This window comes from Coregonus lavaretus (genome assembly GCF_964263955.1).
Source record: "Coregonus lavaretus genome assembly, chromosome: 38".
Classification (NCBI taxonomy): Eukaryota; Metazoa; Chordata; class Actinopteri; order Salmoniformes; family Salmonidae; genus Coregonus; species Coregonus lavaretus.
This window is the reverse complement of record NC_140025.1, coordinates 4,384,211-4,401,352: the sequence shown is the minus strand read 5'-3', so window position 1 is coordinate 4,401,352 and position 17,142 is coordinate 4,384,211. Positions and strand designations below refer to the sequence as shown.

The following is a 17,142-nucleotide window of genomic DNA, read 5'->3' as shown; positions in this document are numbered from 1 at the left end:
GTTGTCCTTCTGGAAGGTTCTCCCATCTCCACAGAGGAACTCTAGAGCTCTGTCAGAGTGACCATCAGGTTCTTGGTCACCTCCCTGACCATGGCCCTTCTCCCCCGATTGCTCAGTTTGTCCAGGCGGCCAGCTCTAGGAAGAGTCTTGGTGGTTCCAAACTTCTTCCATTTAAGAATGATGGAGGCCACTGTGTTCTTGGTGACCTTCAATGCTGCAGACATGTTTTGGTACCCTTCCCCAGATCTATGCCTCGACACAATCCTGTCTCTGAGCTCTACGGACAATTGCTTCGTCCTCATGGCTTGGTTTTTGCTCTGACATGCACTGTCAACTGTGGGACCTTATATAGACAGGTGTGTGCCTTTCCAAATCATGTCCAATCAATTGAATGTACCACAGATGGACTCCAATCAATTTATAGAAACATCTTGAGGATGATCAATGGAAACAGGATGCACCTGAGCTCAATTTCAAGTCATAGGAAATGGGCTGAATACTTATGTAAATAAGGTATTTCTGTTTAATAAATGTGCAAACATTTCGCTTCGTCTTTATGGGGTATTGTGTGTAGATTGCTGAGGATTCTTTTTTATTTAATCAATTTTAGAATAAGGCTGTAACGTAACAAAAAAAAGTAAAGGGGTCTGAATACCTTCCAAAGGCATTGTAAATGCATTTACAATTAGCAGCACCACTTGGAACTATTTCTATTCATTCTCTGTGTTTCGCAGAGGGTGGCTCACACACAAGCAAGCCTTTGCAGCTTTTCAAACTTGATCGATTTAAATTCAATGCATTGAGATTCGATGTCAAGTCAACCAAAATGAATGTGCTTTTATGTCCTTGGAAGTGTTTCTTTAGCCTAAGGAACACCATATGGTGAACATACATGTATTAGCTAGTGTTCTTTCAGCCTACTAAAGCCTCACTTCACATTGCATGATTTGTATTACACTAGTGCAGCAGTCATCACAAATGTTATATAACATATTGAGCCTTATAAGGAAGGAGACCTGTAGATACCTGGTAGGTCTATAGGTATCTTTCAGGTGGCCTTGGTTAGTTTCCTGCTTTCAGTGAGATTGTGACTATTGATCCTTTGACACTAGTCCATGGATGTTCTGAACACAATGTTCAAGTGGCCATTGTCATTGCCCAAGGCTGGGATTATGAAACCAAGGACTAGGATTGTTATCCATCTTATCATGAATACATTTTTTCTTGGAGATTCAAAAGAAAACTGGTTACAAGGGGCTGTCATCCCAAGTAAAAGGAATATGGCTTCCTGAAATACGGTTTCCACCGTAGATGTAAATACAATGCAATAGTGTATCTACATGTATCTCTATGGCTTTCACACTGCGTTTACAGGAAGGCTTGTTAGCTCGAAGCCTCCGGGACACCAGGGCTCGGCCGGTGTGTTGATCACTAGCACAGAGACTGATTTCAAGCTTTTCAACTTATTGTCTGGCTCTCTGTTTCTTTGCTGGATAAGTGGACTCATGTAGTGAGCCAGTGTCTTCATGCTAAAGGCTATTTTCACCTCGTTACTGTAGCTCTGTCCCTGTTACTCAGTGTAATGGTAGATAGCACAAAATCTCGCATCGGAGTCTCACACTTAAACAGGTGGTAACATGGATGTTTGTATGAAATTATGGATCATGTGATACTATGGTTTGGCCTTGGGCAAGGAGTTTGAGATCAGTGCTTCCTGAATGACACAGCTGTGCAGCGGAGTGTTTACGAGGTGTGAAACTGTTGTTTGATAAACATGTTCTGAGTGTCGTCTGTGATTTAGTAGAGGAGTAGCTTTATACTCAAGCCATCTGGGTAGTCTGAGTAGTCGAACAGAGATGACGTGAGGTAGAAATTGCATTTCTATTGTTGTACTGAGTAAGAAATGGAGTAACCATATATTACGTTAGGCCTGTATTGTATACACTCTCCTTGTATTTTTTAATCAGATATACTTTTTTTATGTTAAAGGAACATTGTGGGATGTCGCATGCATCTCCAACTAATGATGTAATGAGATTATGCCAAGCAAATAATCATTTTCATAACTTAAAAATGATTGGGATTAATTGTGTAAAACACTGAAGGAAGACTATAGATGGACTAAAGCTCATATACCTCACACTAAAAGTTCCACAAGGTGACTCTCACAGCGGCGTGAAATCCTTCTGACGGTTATGTTCATCTACAGTGGGCGTACAGAGCACGGGAAGGAAAGTAAGTGCAGTGTACAGCAATCTGGCAATTGTATTGCATTATCGAGATGGAGAAATTAAAAATAGATATGAGCGCAGCAGAAAATATCCTCCCTAAACGAGCATTAAAGTTGCCCTTGGAGGGGAATGTGGCATAAATGGAGTGTTTTGTTACAGCACGTTTGCCGTTAAGTAGATCCGAGCACGGGGAACCGGGTGGTAATTAGATTGGAGGATTAATATGTGAAAATGTAGTTGGTTTTGTATCCTTCCCCTATGAACGGAAACCAAAGAAAAGAATGGATCGCAAAATAATGTTTGAATATGAATAAAAAAATCAAAGGAATCCCTCGCTCCCCAATGCAATTAATTCCCATTCACATGAATTATTCTTAACAGATGACATTAATGACATTGAGTCTAAGACTATTGAAGAGTGCCCTGCTTAGGATCTCAGTGGAGGCAGAAAGAGGGTTACTTTCAAACCCTGGGAAAGTGCAGCTGAACCAAAGCGTTTTTGAGACCTGCTCAAATGTGAATTTTCTTGTTTTCGTTGTGAGATTTTTTTCTTGGATCTTTGTATGAAAATGATTTATGTTTGATGGTAGACTTTCTATTGTATATTCATTAATCTACTACTGGAAAGGTGTGATTGATACAGAACACCAATATTAAAGGCAAAACAGCATGCAATATAATATAGTTGTTTGATTGCCACATTCTTCTGTTCAGTTGAATGTGTTAAATGCCTTCTCTATGTAGTTGATATATTTCTGTATGTAGTGGAGACGTTCATTAAGACCTTGGCCTTCCTTATCCTTTCAGAAACTCCACTCTCGGATCATGGATTTGTCTGCCGCTGATCTCCTCCTGGAGCCTGAGAGAAGCAAAAGCTTCCTGCTATCCAGGAACACTGACTCTCCACCTCATGTAAGACTGATTGAAAACAAACCAATGGCATATTCTTTTCGCCCCAGCCTCACCCATATGTATTGTCCAGGCATCATAACTGACGTATAGCCCAGAGAAATCATTCGAGAGGATTAAAATACCAGCCCTAACTATTTGGGGATTTGATCCGCTGTTCTCGGCAAGCCGAGTTGGCAGTATCACTTTGCTCTAAAAGGTATAAATACTTGTCATATTACCAAAGGACCATCGATTGAGGCTCGTATTCAGTAAAAATGAGTCCGCGGGACAGTGTTGTACATTAGTCATCTTATATATTATGTATTAAGGTCTTAAAATGAATTCACTCTGGTCTCATGTCCTTTTACTCCTTGAGGACACAACCTGATAAACCTTCATTTATAGTATAGAAATGTGGCAGAAAAGAAGGAAGTGAATAAGTGATGGTGTAATAATGTTGAAATCTGATAATGTATTAATGTCTTTGCGACAAGATAATGAGTTTGGGAAAAGAAGACGCACAAATGTGATATACTTGCAGTGCAGATCGGGACAGATTTCCTGGGCCAATTAGTTTGCTTCCTATTATCTCTCTGACTGAACAGTTGATTAGAATTCTGAATCGACATTTGTTTGGACAGAATTGTGGAATAGGACTGATGCAGAAAACATCTGTTGGGGAGATTGCTTCTGAAAGTATGATGGATCATGTGTATCTCACTGGCTAATTATAGAGTCGAAGCAGTAGCTATCGTAACACTTTACAGGAATACTGAAAACCAGAGAAAGTGAAAGTACACACATAAAATATCAGCCACCGGTAAAGCAGTCAACAGAGATGCAAAAAAGCGGTGTGTTTTTGGACAGCCTTGTAAAATGCACCAGTGATTCGATATTGCATAGTCATAGATTCCCTGATTAACAAGCTGAAATATGGTTTGTTAATCAGAGTTTTTGTAGCGTTATCCTGCATCTCTCATAATTTGCTCTACCTTCTCAACCTTAATCCCCTTTATCCAGACTCATGAATGTATGTGACACTAAATCATGACTAATGGTGTCTTTGGAATCCGTCCTGCAGGATGTCCAACTGAACGGAAAGGCGGGACTTCCTGTGGCTAAGTGTCTGAGCCAGCTGAGTCTGACGGTGCAAGCGCCTGTCTACCCACGCAGCAGCTGTAGCAGCAGCGAGCTGTCCCTGTCTAGTGCCTGCAGTGAATACTCCAGTGGCTCCTACACCTGGAACGACGGACGCTCCTGTGGGAAAATAGTATGATGACCAGACCAACCTCTCCTCACTCTGTCTCTCTCTATTTTTATTTGTCTCTGTCTCTCTCATTTATAGACTTTATCAATGTGGGGTTTCAATCAGCTTTAAAAATAAATAAAAAATAGACATAACACATAGCTGAACTAAAATGTCTCTTATGAAGAAATCTGTCTCACCAGATTACACGTTTCACAAACCGAGGCCGTGGAAATGTGATATGCAATATTTTAAAATGAGCTAAACCTCAATTCACTGGCAGAAACCAATAAAATGAAATTATATAGAATCCTGATAGGCTGCAATAGGAAAAAATAATAATTAATCAAAGCATTAAATATTTAGCTTGAGCCATACGCCAAAGTGCTTAGTATCTCCATTAGAACATTTGAAAGGGAGTCAAACAAATTGCAGACTGAGTAACAGCTTGACAAAGTAATCATCTGACTCCACAATCAACTCTGTTGTAGAGAATGAGAGTGGGCCACAATCACAAATCCTCTGAGAAGTACTACATGTGCTTGAATGCCCTTATATTCATCCTGGGATTGCTGTTGCACAGCTCAATTTAGCTGACTTTTCGAATGACGTGTCTATGTATTTTCGAATGATGTGTCTGTGTGTCTGTCTCTCAATCACCTACTGTCCTCTCTGAGTTTTCTAATAACTTCTGTCTCTCTGTATTTCTCCTGCAGTCATCTCTGACGTGGGAGAAGAGGTTGAGCCTGGGTTCCTCAGCCCCCGGAAACATCTGCGCCCCCCTGGAGGAGCAGCTCCCAACAAGGAGGAAGGAGAGCCACATCCTAGAAGGCCTGCGGAAGCTCCAGAGGAGAAAACCCAAAGGCTCCTCATCCTCCGGGGTCTCCAAGTCGGGCGACAAGGACTGCATGAACTCTAATGAGGGTATCTACTCTCTGGGGATTAAGAGTGGGAGCAAGGGAATCTCCAAGCCCACTTATGTGGGAAGGACCACTGTCTCAGGGGTGGGGTGCAAAACGTTTGTGTACGACTCTGACGATGCGGATGACGAGTCACTACATTCGGCGTACTGCAGACGAGACAGCGTCCCCAGTAAGGACGGAGGCTGGATGTACTTCAGGAAGCTGTCGCACAGCGTCTCGGACAGTCTGTGTAGCTGGGACGGGCTGCAGGACAGTGGCGTAGTAGGGGATAGTAACTGCAGCATGGGTACGAAGCACCCGTCGGGCTATAACTCCAAGGAGCGGCCGGAAAAACTCAAGAGCTACATCAACAGTTTCCTCTCTGGGGGACGGACCTCGGCTGTTCTAAACCCCTCCCTGTTGCACTTTGACGTCAGCCCCACAGAGGCTGAATGCCCCCTCCACCTCTCAGACACCGATCCTGAGGATCTGCACTCTGAGGTCAGTGACCACCGGCTGCCTGTTAGCCGGACAGCTGAGCAACTACAGAAGGACATCAAGAGGCTCTCGAGGGATGCTGACAAGCTGCTTCCCGTACATTGCTTGAGGAGGGAACCTGGCCGAACCCAGTCTGCTGACGGAAGACCCAGGCCCTTCTGCCTAATCAAGGAACACAAGGGGGCCAAAACCCAGTCTGAGGAGAGTATCATGTCTATATTCGATGCAGACGGACAGCCCATTGAACTCAGTGCTCAGCAGTCCTCCGTTGGTGCTGGGGCTCGGAAAGAGATTCCTGGGAGGAAGGGGAATGGGGTTGCTGAGTATGCAGCACTGTCGCCTCATGATAGGCCCATTCGTCATAAAGTAGGCAACAATGGAAGGAACTACACTGTACTAGAATCTCCTGAAAAGTGTCATAGTAAGGCTAGCAGCAGAGAAAGCAGCAATAGCAGGGAGGGAAGCCCAGAGAGGCTGCAAACGCACGTCATTCCACTGCGGAAATTGATAAAGCCGCCTTCCAATCGATCCAACAAAGGCCAGTCTGTCCCTCCCATGAACAATGCTTCCCCCAGCCTCAAGGCCATCAGCTCAAAGATCCCCAGCAGCCAGGGGAAAGGATCTCCAATGAAGGTTTCTAAGAGCTCCACCACGGAAACCAGCAACAGTGGACCAACCTCAGGTTTCACAGCTCAGGAGTCAAAGTCCCCTTCTTCTCCTCCGGTCAAGATGTCCAGGTTCATCAAAGCTCCAGGCTGCACTGCAAGCCCCAAGGCAGTGAGCAACAAGCTTCCAGGCAGGAATGACTGGACAAAGGGCTCCTCATCTAGTGTTCCAACCGGCTCCCCACACTTCCCAAGAAGGCATTTGGACCACATGGACTACAGGGAACAGCCTACCAGAGACAGACACTGTGAAGCCAGCAGCAAAACTGAACTCAGGTCCCCGTCTCCTCCCCTGCCCCCTGGCCGCACCACCTCCTTACTTATCAGACCAAACTACGATGGGTCACCTCAAGCACTTAAACCAGGGGCACAACCATCCACGCCTACAACTGTGAGGGGGCCACCCCCGAGTTACCACCCCCCGCCTGTACCAAATATGCAACATTCATTACCACCACCACCCTACAAGGGCCAAGATACCATAGACCTGGACGCAGGCTACGGTACTGCAATCGCACCTCAGAAACTGTTGGACAAATCGAGCCAGCAGCACCCTGCTTCAAATGAGACCACTTCGAAACGGGTCCCCACAAAACTCTACCTCCCATCCTCAGCCTCAGGGCATGTGCCTGATCACCCTGTAAATGCACCTAAAAGCTCAAAGAATGTCCCTCCTCCCTCATACAACTCTCAACGTGGCTCTTCGCTTCAAAGCACATTTACTAGTAAGAAAGGTACCAATGACAATAGGCATCCTATGTTGTATAAGACCTCTAGTAGTTTTCCTGTAACTCTGCAGGGCCACCCTCAGTCTCCAACAGAACCTCACGGTAGTATGACTCCTCAAGCTGTAGCGAACCCACCTGTCTCTGGAACTAGCACTCAAAATTCCACTGAAAAAGCGTCAAAGACACGCATTCCTATGGGCTTCAAAGCTTTTGTGAAATCACCCCCCTCACTGCAGAAAGGCTCCACCACAATACCAGGAAAGCAAGAGAAGGAACACATCAACTCGGTCTCCAAAGAGACTGTGACTTCAAATGCTTTCGCCCCATGTGACAGTTTTCAGGCAGTGTATGTTGATTCGTTAGCCATGACTTCCATCATGGAGACTAAGGGTGAGGTCCAGTGCATCCTTCAGGAAGAGGAGGCACACACCTCTGAGTTGGCAGAGCAGGGGGAGGTTGGTGACAAGTCGGACTGCGACAGTAGACTGTTCAAGAGGTCCATATCTGTCACGACCAAACCTCACCTAAAGCCCGCCCTGGGGATGAACGGGGCGAAAGCGCGCAGCCAGAGTTTCAGCACCCACTACATGGAAAAACCCAACATCAACGTGTTGGACGGACATGTGAAGATTCGAACCCAGATCATCACCAACTCTGGAGAGAGGGGGAACTCATTAACAAGGCAGAGCTCATTTGTTGAGGGCCTACAGATGAAACCCAGTAGCGGATCTGGGGAAAGTCCGGTCCGTTGCCCTAGCCACAGGTTGAGCCACTACGGAGGTATGACAGGCTCTAACAGCCACCAGGGCCTTCCGGAGAGAGCCTCCAAATCGGGCTCCACCGGTGATGGGCCACGGAACACTGCAAAGGTGGAGAGCATCACGGCTCCACCTCAGAAAGAAGTGCGTAGCTTACCCCTTGCCGAACGGATCGGCTTGAAGAACTCCCGAAATCCCAAGAAGGTCGCATCTCATCCTCAGTTTGAGTCGCCGGCCTCTCCTTTCTATAGCCCAGAGGCCACAACAAAGGGTGGGAAAGTGCTCAGCCCCGGCAAACTAGACCTCCTGAAGAGCGTCAAAGTCCAGGCAGGCTGTTCTCAAGGGGCGCTCGATGAGGGAGAGCAACCAGTGAGCCCCACAGTCTGCACCATCGAGGAGAAGGTCATGATGGGGATCGAGGAGAATATCCAGAAAGGTCAGGGTCAAGAGAAGGTAACAGCATCGGAGACCAAGCAGAAGACCGGCCCTTCTCTGGCCAACTGGTTCGGCCTACGTAAAAGCAAGCTGCCAGCCTTGAATGGGAAGAAATCAGACGCCATCTCCCCGAAAGAGAAAGATGAGAAAAAAGATCTGAAGATCGGATCCGTGCTGGGAGGCAAACAGATGAAATCGGACAAAAAGAAGGACAAGAAGAAAAATGACAGCCAGTTCGAAAAGAGTCCAGAGCTGACGTTGTCGGAGAACAAGCTGAGCTCGATCATGGATCATTGCAATATTCAGATGGGACAAATAGCCAATCAGATCCAGTGTTCTACAACCTACACCGGGAAAGACCAGTTCATGAAAGAGCTTCTTGGCAGGTTGGTATTAACGGAGCAACATTCGTAAAACCTGATTTGTCAAATACTTCAAGAACATTTGCATAATTAGTCATAGGTAAAAACCTAAAAAAAGTTACAGTGAATTGATCAGGAAAAAGAACACTAATTAGATAACTTGTCTCCTGCTGAAATGATTGCAGATTGTAGATTTAACATTTCTCCCAGTGTTCATGCTGCAGTAAAACACAAGTCTTGCTACATTATGCATGCATGTAAAGAGACAAAAGCACACACAGCTAAACAACAGCAACGCCAGCTGTCTCTTTGAGTTATGTTCTACTTGAGTAAACATAAGCACTTCCTAACCTGGAATCTAGAGACACTGTCAGCCCTGAGCCATCTCGGCTGGAAGAGTACAGCATTCATTACCCCTCCTCCCATAAATTGATATAATACCTAAAATCTCAGCTGACAGATTTTATCAAGAGTAGTTACAAACATTTATCACTCAATAAGACTTGAGTCGGGAAGAGCAGTTTAAAAGAGGTTATTTCAGATCCTATGGTAGGGGGATAGCTATACTGCACAAAAATATAAACGCAACATGCAACAATTTCAACGATTTTACTGAGTTACATAAGGAAATCAGTCAATTTAAATAAATGAATTAGGCCCTAATCTATGGATTTCACGACTGGGCAGGGGCGCAGCCATGGGTGAGCCTGGGAGGGCATAGGCCCACCCACTTGGGAGCCAGGCCCATCCACTGGGGAGCCAGGCCCAGCCAATCAGAATTAGTTTATCTAAAACGACGTTGGAGGCGGCTTATGGTAGAGAAATGAACATTCAATTCTCTGGCAACAGCTCTGGTGGACATTCCTGCAGTCAGCATGTCAATTGCATGCTCCCTCAAAACTTGAGACATCTGTGGCATTGTGCTGTGTGACAAAACTACACATTTTAGAGTGGCTTTTTATTGTCCCCAGCACAAGGTGCACCTGTGTAATGATCATGCTGTTTAATCAGCTTCCTGATATGCCACACCTGTCAGGTGGATGGATTATCTTTGTAAAGGAGAAATGCTCACTAACAGGGATGTCAACAAATTTGTACACAATATTTTTGTGCATATGGAAAATGTCTGGGATTTTTTATTTCAGCTCATGAAACTTGGGACCAACACTTTACATGTTGCGTTTATATTTTTGTTCAGCGTATACGGAGGTCGTATTGTGGGAGAACAATGGAATTTATCAGCCGGGATCTCTTTCCACCTGCACAGTTCATATGAAATCGGTTAAGCAGACAGACAGAAAATGAATCAAATCATGTTTCCTATACAGGAGTGTAAGGAAGGGCGACACCATCGCTGAATCTCTCCCTGGCATCTCCATCCCCAAGAGAAACAGCGATATGAGGGGAGATATGGAGATCTGCTCCGATACAGCTGTGAGTGAGCAAGGGGTCCTGTAATGAAACGTTGCTAGGTTTCTAGGATATAGCATGTGTCTCTCACTCTACTGCGCCCTCTCTCTCTCTCTTTCTCTCTCTATTATCTGTCCATCTTTCCTCATAATCTCACCATTTTATCACTATTTCCTCTAACCTCAGTATCCATTTCCTCCATACCATCATGCTAGTCAGTTGCTTATTGGATTGTATGTATACTCAATATAATTTTCTGTTGCAATAACATTTTCCATGTCGTGTGTCTAGTTTGTGTACAAACCTGCAAATTCCGCCAACCTTCACACAGACACACACATACAGACAGACTCAAAATACAGACAGACACACATATGAGAGCACACTAAAGCACTTCCTCTTGGGAAATACAATATGCTACCAATGTTGAACCACATACTAAGCTTTGGATAGAAAAAAAATGTTTCTTTAAGACTTAGAATGCCACGGAATTCTGACCTTGTAGAAAGTATTCCTTGTTCTTTGTCAGGGACAGAAAGAGAGCAAGGAAGGGAGGGGGAGAGAAAGAAGAGAGAGAGAGAAAGAGAGAGAGTCCACATGCAATATGCAGGAAATTCAAACCCGCTGATGGGGAGTTTTGATAGTGAAGAGGAGGCTCTTATCGCAGACACTCAATTCAAAAAAGGCCTGTTTAATACTATCCGTGCAGCTTCATCTCTATCTCCCCTCTACAGAAACACAACTAAAGAAAATAAGTGTTTATGACCTGCAAATCCCCTTTATACCTTCGGATAACACTTTTTTGACATCACACTCTGTTAGCCCACCTGCATTTTAGATCAATTACCTTGTTTTATCCCTTGACAGAACTACCTGTTATGAAAGAGGCTCTGAAAATGTAATAGTAATTTCTGTAAATCCAAGGTGTTTGTCGATTCTGTTTTGAGTCATCTCTTGACTAATTGATGAATCGCCTTCCACTCTTGTTTTGTTTGATCGCTAAAGGGATAAATGGGTATGCAGCGTGTGATGGAAATCTTGACAAATACAGAATATATATAAATCATGTTCTATCTGTATTATGCCAGCGATTGCATCTGTCTTAGCTGTGTTTGTCATTTTGGATGTCTGGCTTCATAGAAGTATATAAGGTATTATCACGTTGTAGAAAAGTGTACTTTGCTTGTTTGGAGTTTATGACTCATACCAGACGTATCCTTGAACTTTGTTCTGTTCTTATCTGTGCAGATGATATTCAAGGAATGTTAAGGCCACAATACAACAGATTGAATTCACACACAAGCAGCAAAGCAATGATGAATTCAATACTATGCACATTACAAAGATGTAGGGGAAACAATGGGTCTGTTGTAACAGCTTAATAACTCAAATTAGAAACCACTTAGAAAGCTGGTATGCAATGTCCTAATGCTTGGTTAGTCAATCAATAATTGTTTTTTTTTATTGAGATAATTTTTTGTTTTGATGCCCTAAAGTAAATATACTTGCCGCCTCTCTTTTTTTTTTTTATTGACCTGTGGAACATTCTCCATGAATCTAAACATATAGTATTTTCATCAGTAAGATGGGGTCTTTTGATTGGTGTAGTTGATGACAATAATTATTCTTGTATTTTCTCACAAGATTCAGATTAGTATAGGCTCCTATGTGGGGGGGTTAGTTGTAACGCAGTACCTTATAAGGTATTTACATATTCACATAATTATATAAAATGTCACTTCTTTACATCAAGTTTAGCAGTACAACTAAGATAATACAAACAAATACAATTGTAACATTTCACTCCTGCCACTTTTGGTTGAATTGTAAACGACTGGTATGTTCTAGAAACGTAGTTACAGTGTTTAATGGTAGCTGAGATATGTATGTTTGTATAACAATATTATTTTCGTAGTAAACATTTTTCACACAAATGATGTACCATCTGTTGATGATATTGTGAGGCACATTTGATAACACTTTATTTCAATGTTCTGTCATTATGCCTAAACACAGTTGTCATAAACATGATTTAGAACTTGATATTATATGTTGGGTGAACTCAAGTTTAGTTAAATGCGTACCGACTTAATCCTTCATTTTTTCCACCAGACCATCATTGTGACACAGAAGATCAGCCTGCAAGGAGAGAATGAGGAGGACCCCACCCCCGAGACATCATGTCAGGATCATATGATAGGTAAGGGTGTTTACTGTAGCAGTGAGCCTACTGTACTTTGAGCTTTTGTCTGAAAACAATTAGTGCTAATAAGCAACATTAAAATACATTTTTCAACATAGGCATTTTCAGTAGTCACCAGCAATAGATCTCCAACTTTTGCTCTCTGTGTAAAGTATTTCTGTAATAGATTATACAAACGGTCTCTTGTTTTAGGTTTCTGTAGCGTACAGAAATAACTGTTGCCATCCATCACCTAATGGCAAATGCATGTGGGACTTGCATATGGAACACTTTCTCATACCAGTGAAAAACTGTAAGCTTATAGCCTATATAATATTTCCTGCATCTTTGCAGGACTGATTCGTCTTGTCACTGGAGAGTGAGTCTTTATTATCACGCCACTCTCCCACTACATATTGAGGTCATCAACAAAATGGTTACTGTCTCCAGCGTTCAAAAATCCTTTTAGCGTTGCTAGCGCACATTGTTATTTACGTGGCAAAGACATGGAGGGTTGTCACGGCAGCTGCTGTTCTGAGAGCATACAATGTGTGATAGGAAAATTATATGCAACAACACCCACTTACTATTTCAATGACAAGGCGATCTTTACTCGCTGGGCAGTTTGTCATTCATTGGCAGGTGGAAGGCATTCTTAGGGAGCGGGACAAGGACAGGGTAATCAATGTTTATTAGAGCTGTATAACGCTAGGTGCCTATCAGTCTGTTGGAATGTTTTAGGCAGTTAATGTGCCACTCAATAGTCTATCTTTGTGATGATGACTGTTGTCCTTTCATGAATGGGGTCTTCTCTCACTTAGTCTGATGTTGCTTTGGCATTACAGGAGAGCAGTAAAACAGTCATTTACAACATGTGCAAAAGGTGTTTGTGATGCCTTGACTTGAACTATAGTGGTCTTTTATTTATATTTGAAGTGTGTCCTTATTTTCGCATTAGATTATGACCTCCATTGCTTAATTTTTATTTATTTATTTATTTCCATGCACATAATAGGTCTATGTAGATAATATGGCTGCTGGTACGCAGTATTTCAGTACCTCATTTATGTTGACTATCATAATGACTATCTAAATCAAGGATAGCCTATCTATCAAAAGGATGGACATTATGGACCTAGATTTTCAGGTTATTTTGGACATAATTTACATCCAACATGGAAACCATAGGCCTACATACCGTTACTTATAAAAGCTACTCTCTTTGGCGTTAAGTCATTTTTATATGCTAGCCTCTGTATTGATGGGGTCTACCACACAAATATTGTGAGAAATTGTTTTGACATGGGCAAATTTCCAGGATGTATGAACATTTTCTTGATTCAACTAAGCCCCCTATTGTGGAACAGAGCCCAAAATAAGATTATTAATCGTTTCTGTATTCTAATTAACTGAATGGCATATTTAATTCTACCAGCTAAGCACATCTATCCAACCTCCCCTCAGTATGAATTAAAGGTCTCATAAAGATTTAAGCAGAGTCCACTTATAGCTCCTGAAGTCCTGTCTAGCATATCATTTTACACTGGGCTTTTATGGGTAAAATATATAAGTCACAAGTTTGACTGAATACAATTACTTATTTTCTCTGAACACAAGAAACTATAAACAAAATTGTATTTTATTTTGACGTAATGTGATATAGTAGCAGGGATTAAAACTAGAAACTAGAAAAGGATGCAGATGGACTCATGAGTCTATGAGGTGTGGCTTTGTCTTGGTTCAAATCAAATGAAATTGTATTTGTCACATGCGCCGAATACACCTTATTGTGAAATGCTTACTTACCGTAACCAACAACGCAGTTTTAAGAATTAAGAATGTCTGGGTTTTACATGAGTCCTCATCATAACATGTCATTACGTCTGCAGAGCTTGCTCTCTATCACCTGGTGTTTAATTAATATAGAAGTGATTGGGATCACAGGAAACACAATTTCAGCCCCTCTGATACTTTTTCCTTTGCTTTTAGATAGTATTACCCTAGGTTATTAAAAACGTACCCTACGAGGTCCAGAGTACTGCTGGTTTTCTGTTCTACCTGATAATTAATATGCACCCACCTGGTGTACCAGGTCTAAACCAGTCCCTGAATAGAAGGGAATAAGGAGGAAAAAAAAGCAGTGGAACTGGCTTCTGGTACATATTTCAATTTGGTGGCCTTAGACCTTGTTATTGTGTGAGTGTAACTGGCATATTGAAAACAACTGCCAAATCAACTCCTTTGATTATTAAGCTTTGTGCGGTATGGATGTCTCCCTCTTTTATTTCGCTTTCTCTCTTTTATTTCTCTTTCTCTATTTCTCTTCTTCTTTATCTTCTCTCTTTTCTTCCTTGTCAATATGAACATGAATGTGAGACGTTCTGAACAGGTCGACATTTGATGCATCATGCAGAACTCTGTAGTAATTGATCAGCTGCTTGCCACAACCGCCCCGTGATGACTCACTGCAGATTAATCTGAGCAACATAACAGGCCATCTGTCCATCGAGGTGGTTTATGACCACCTCAGCTACAACTCATTCTCACACATTACTGCAGAGTAGGAGGTGCAAGAGAGGCAGAAGAGGACATGTATGCCTACAATATGACTAACTGTGTACTAATATCATTATTAAGTTGGCTGTATTTACTCCCAGTCATCCAGTGGGACGTTTCTGATGCATAATTTAATTAATTATTGTTTTGATGCACTGTTGATTTAATGGAATGTCTGTGGTTGCAAATTTAGAGGGGACTGTAAATATTGCTTTATTAGGTTAATAATGTATTTTACAACGGCAGTGCATTGCCTCTGATAAAGAGCTTTGGTTTTAATTATGAGGGTTTGATGCAGCAAGTAAGAGATGATGTTGAGTGAGCACTATGTTTATATGGGCATTTGTACCAAAGCATATCCATGGACGTTATGAGGGCTACAGTGCCTTGCAAAAGTATTCACCCGCCTTGGCGTTTTTCCTATTTTGTTGCATTACAACCTGTCATTTAAATTGATTTTTATTTGGATTTCATGTAATGGACATACACAAAATAGTCCAACTTGGTGAAGTGAAATGAAAAAAATAACTTGTTTCAAAAAATTCTAAACAATAAATAATGGAAAAGTGGTGCGTGCATATGTATTCACCCCCTTTGCTATGAAGCCCCTAAATAAGATCTGGTGCAACCAATTAGTTAAATTAAGTCCACCTGTGTGCAATGTAAGTGTCACATGATTTGTCACATGATCTCAGTATATATACACCTGTTCTGAAAGGCCCCAGAGTCTGCAACACCACTAAGCAAGGGGCACCACCAAGCAAGCGGCACCATGAAGACCAAGGAGCTCTCCAAACAGGTCAGCGACTAAGTTGTGGAGAAGTACAGATCAGGGTTGGGTTATAAAAAAATATCCGAAACTTTGAACATCGCACGGAGCACCATTAAATCCATTATTTTAAAAATGTAAAGAATATGGCACCACAACAAACCTGCCAAGAGAGGGCCGCCCACCAAAACTCACGGACCAGGCAAGGAGGACATAAATCAGAGAGGCAACAAAGAGACCAACAATAACCCTGAAGGAGCTGTAAAGCTCCACAGTGGAGATTGGAGTATCTGTCCATAGGACCACTTTAAGCCATACAGTCCACAGAGCTGGGCTTTACGGAAGAGTGGCCTAAAAAAAGCCATTGCTTAAAGAAAGAAATAAGCAAACACGTTTGGTGTTCGCCAAAAGGCATGTGGGAGACTCCCCAAACATATGGAAGAAGGTACTTTGGTCAGATGAGACTAAAATTGAGCTTTTTGGTCATCAAGGAAAACGCTATGTCTGGCGCAAACCCAACACCTCTCATCACCCCGAGAACACCACCCCCACAGTGAAGCATGGTGGTGGCAGCATCATGCTGTGGGGATGTTTTTCATCGGCAGGGACTGGAAACTGGTCAGAATTGAAGGAATGATGGATGGATGTTTCAGTCTTCCAGAGATTTGAGACTGGGACGGAGGTTCACCTTCCAGCAGGACAATGACCCTAAGCATACTGCTAAAGCAACACTTCAGTGGTTTAAGGGTAAACATTTAAATGTCTTGGAATGTTTCCCCTCAATACAATTGAGAATCTGTGGTTTGACTTAAAGATTGCTGTACACCAGCGGAACCCATCCAACTTGAAGGACTGGAGCAGTTTTGCCTTGAAGAATGGGCAAAAATCCCAGTGGCTAGATGTGCCAAGCTTATAGAGACATACCCCAAGAGACTTGTAGCTTTAATTGCTGCAAAAGGTGGCTCTATAAAGTATTGACTTTGGGGGGGGGGTGAATAGTTATGCACGCTCAAGTTCTGTTTTATTCTTATTTCTTGTTTGTTTCACAATAAAAAAATATTTTGCATCTTCAAAGTGGTAGGCATGTTGTGTAAATCAAATGATACAACCCCCCCCAAAATCAATTTTAATTCCAGGTTGTAAGGCAACAAATTAGGAAAAATGCCAAGGGGGGTGAATACTTTTGCAAGCCAAGAACTCCTTCAGGGGAAATAGTTAATTCATTCATTCATTCATTCATCCATACATCTTTTTATTCATTCAGTTCTAGTAGTTTGGGCTGAACGTCCAGAGACTGTATGAAAACAATGGAGGGATGTGTTAGGGCATATAGAAGAAGTGGATGTTTATGGTCTGGGCGTTACAAGACAAAGCTCCAAGGATGAAGGGCATAGCTAGCAGAAATCGACACAACTCTAAAAAATAGGTCCTGTGCTTGACCATGAAAGGCAAGAACAAAATCAGAACTTACCGATTGTTCTATGGGGAAAGTTATCTTCCAAAACAACT

The 17,142-nt window shown here is 42.5% G+C and overlaps 1 protein-coding gene across 4 annotated transcripts in view; it reads left to right on the top strand.

The window, feature by feature from the left end:
• LOC311112342 (nck-associated protein 5-like) overlaps positions 1–17,142 on the top strand; it is a 162,404-nt gene that overhangs the window by 132,472 nt on the left and 12,790 nt on the right. For all 4 annotated transcript variants that reach the window (XM_084155406.1, XM_084155407.1, XM_084155408.1 and 1 more), the window contains 5 exons: positions 3,039–3,143; positions 4,204–4,392; positions 5,085–8,740; positions 10,045–10,150; positions 12,239–12,326. In XM_084155406.1, coding sequence (XP_084011532.1) covers positions 3,039–3,143; positions 4,204–4,392; positions 5,085–8,740; positions 10,045–10,150; positions 12,239–12,326 — 4,144 coding nt within the window. The remainder of the gene's footprint in view (positions 1–3,038; positions 3,144–4,203; positions 4,393–5,084; positions 8,741–10,044; positions 10,151–12,238; positions 12,327–17,142) is intronic.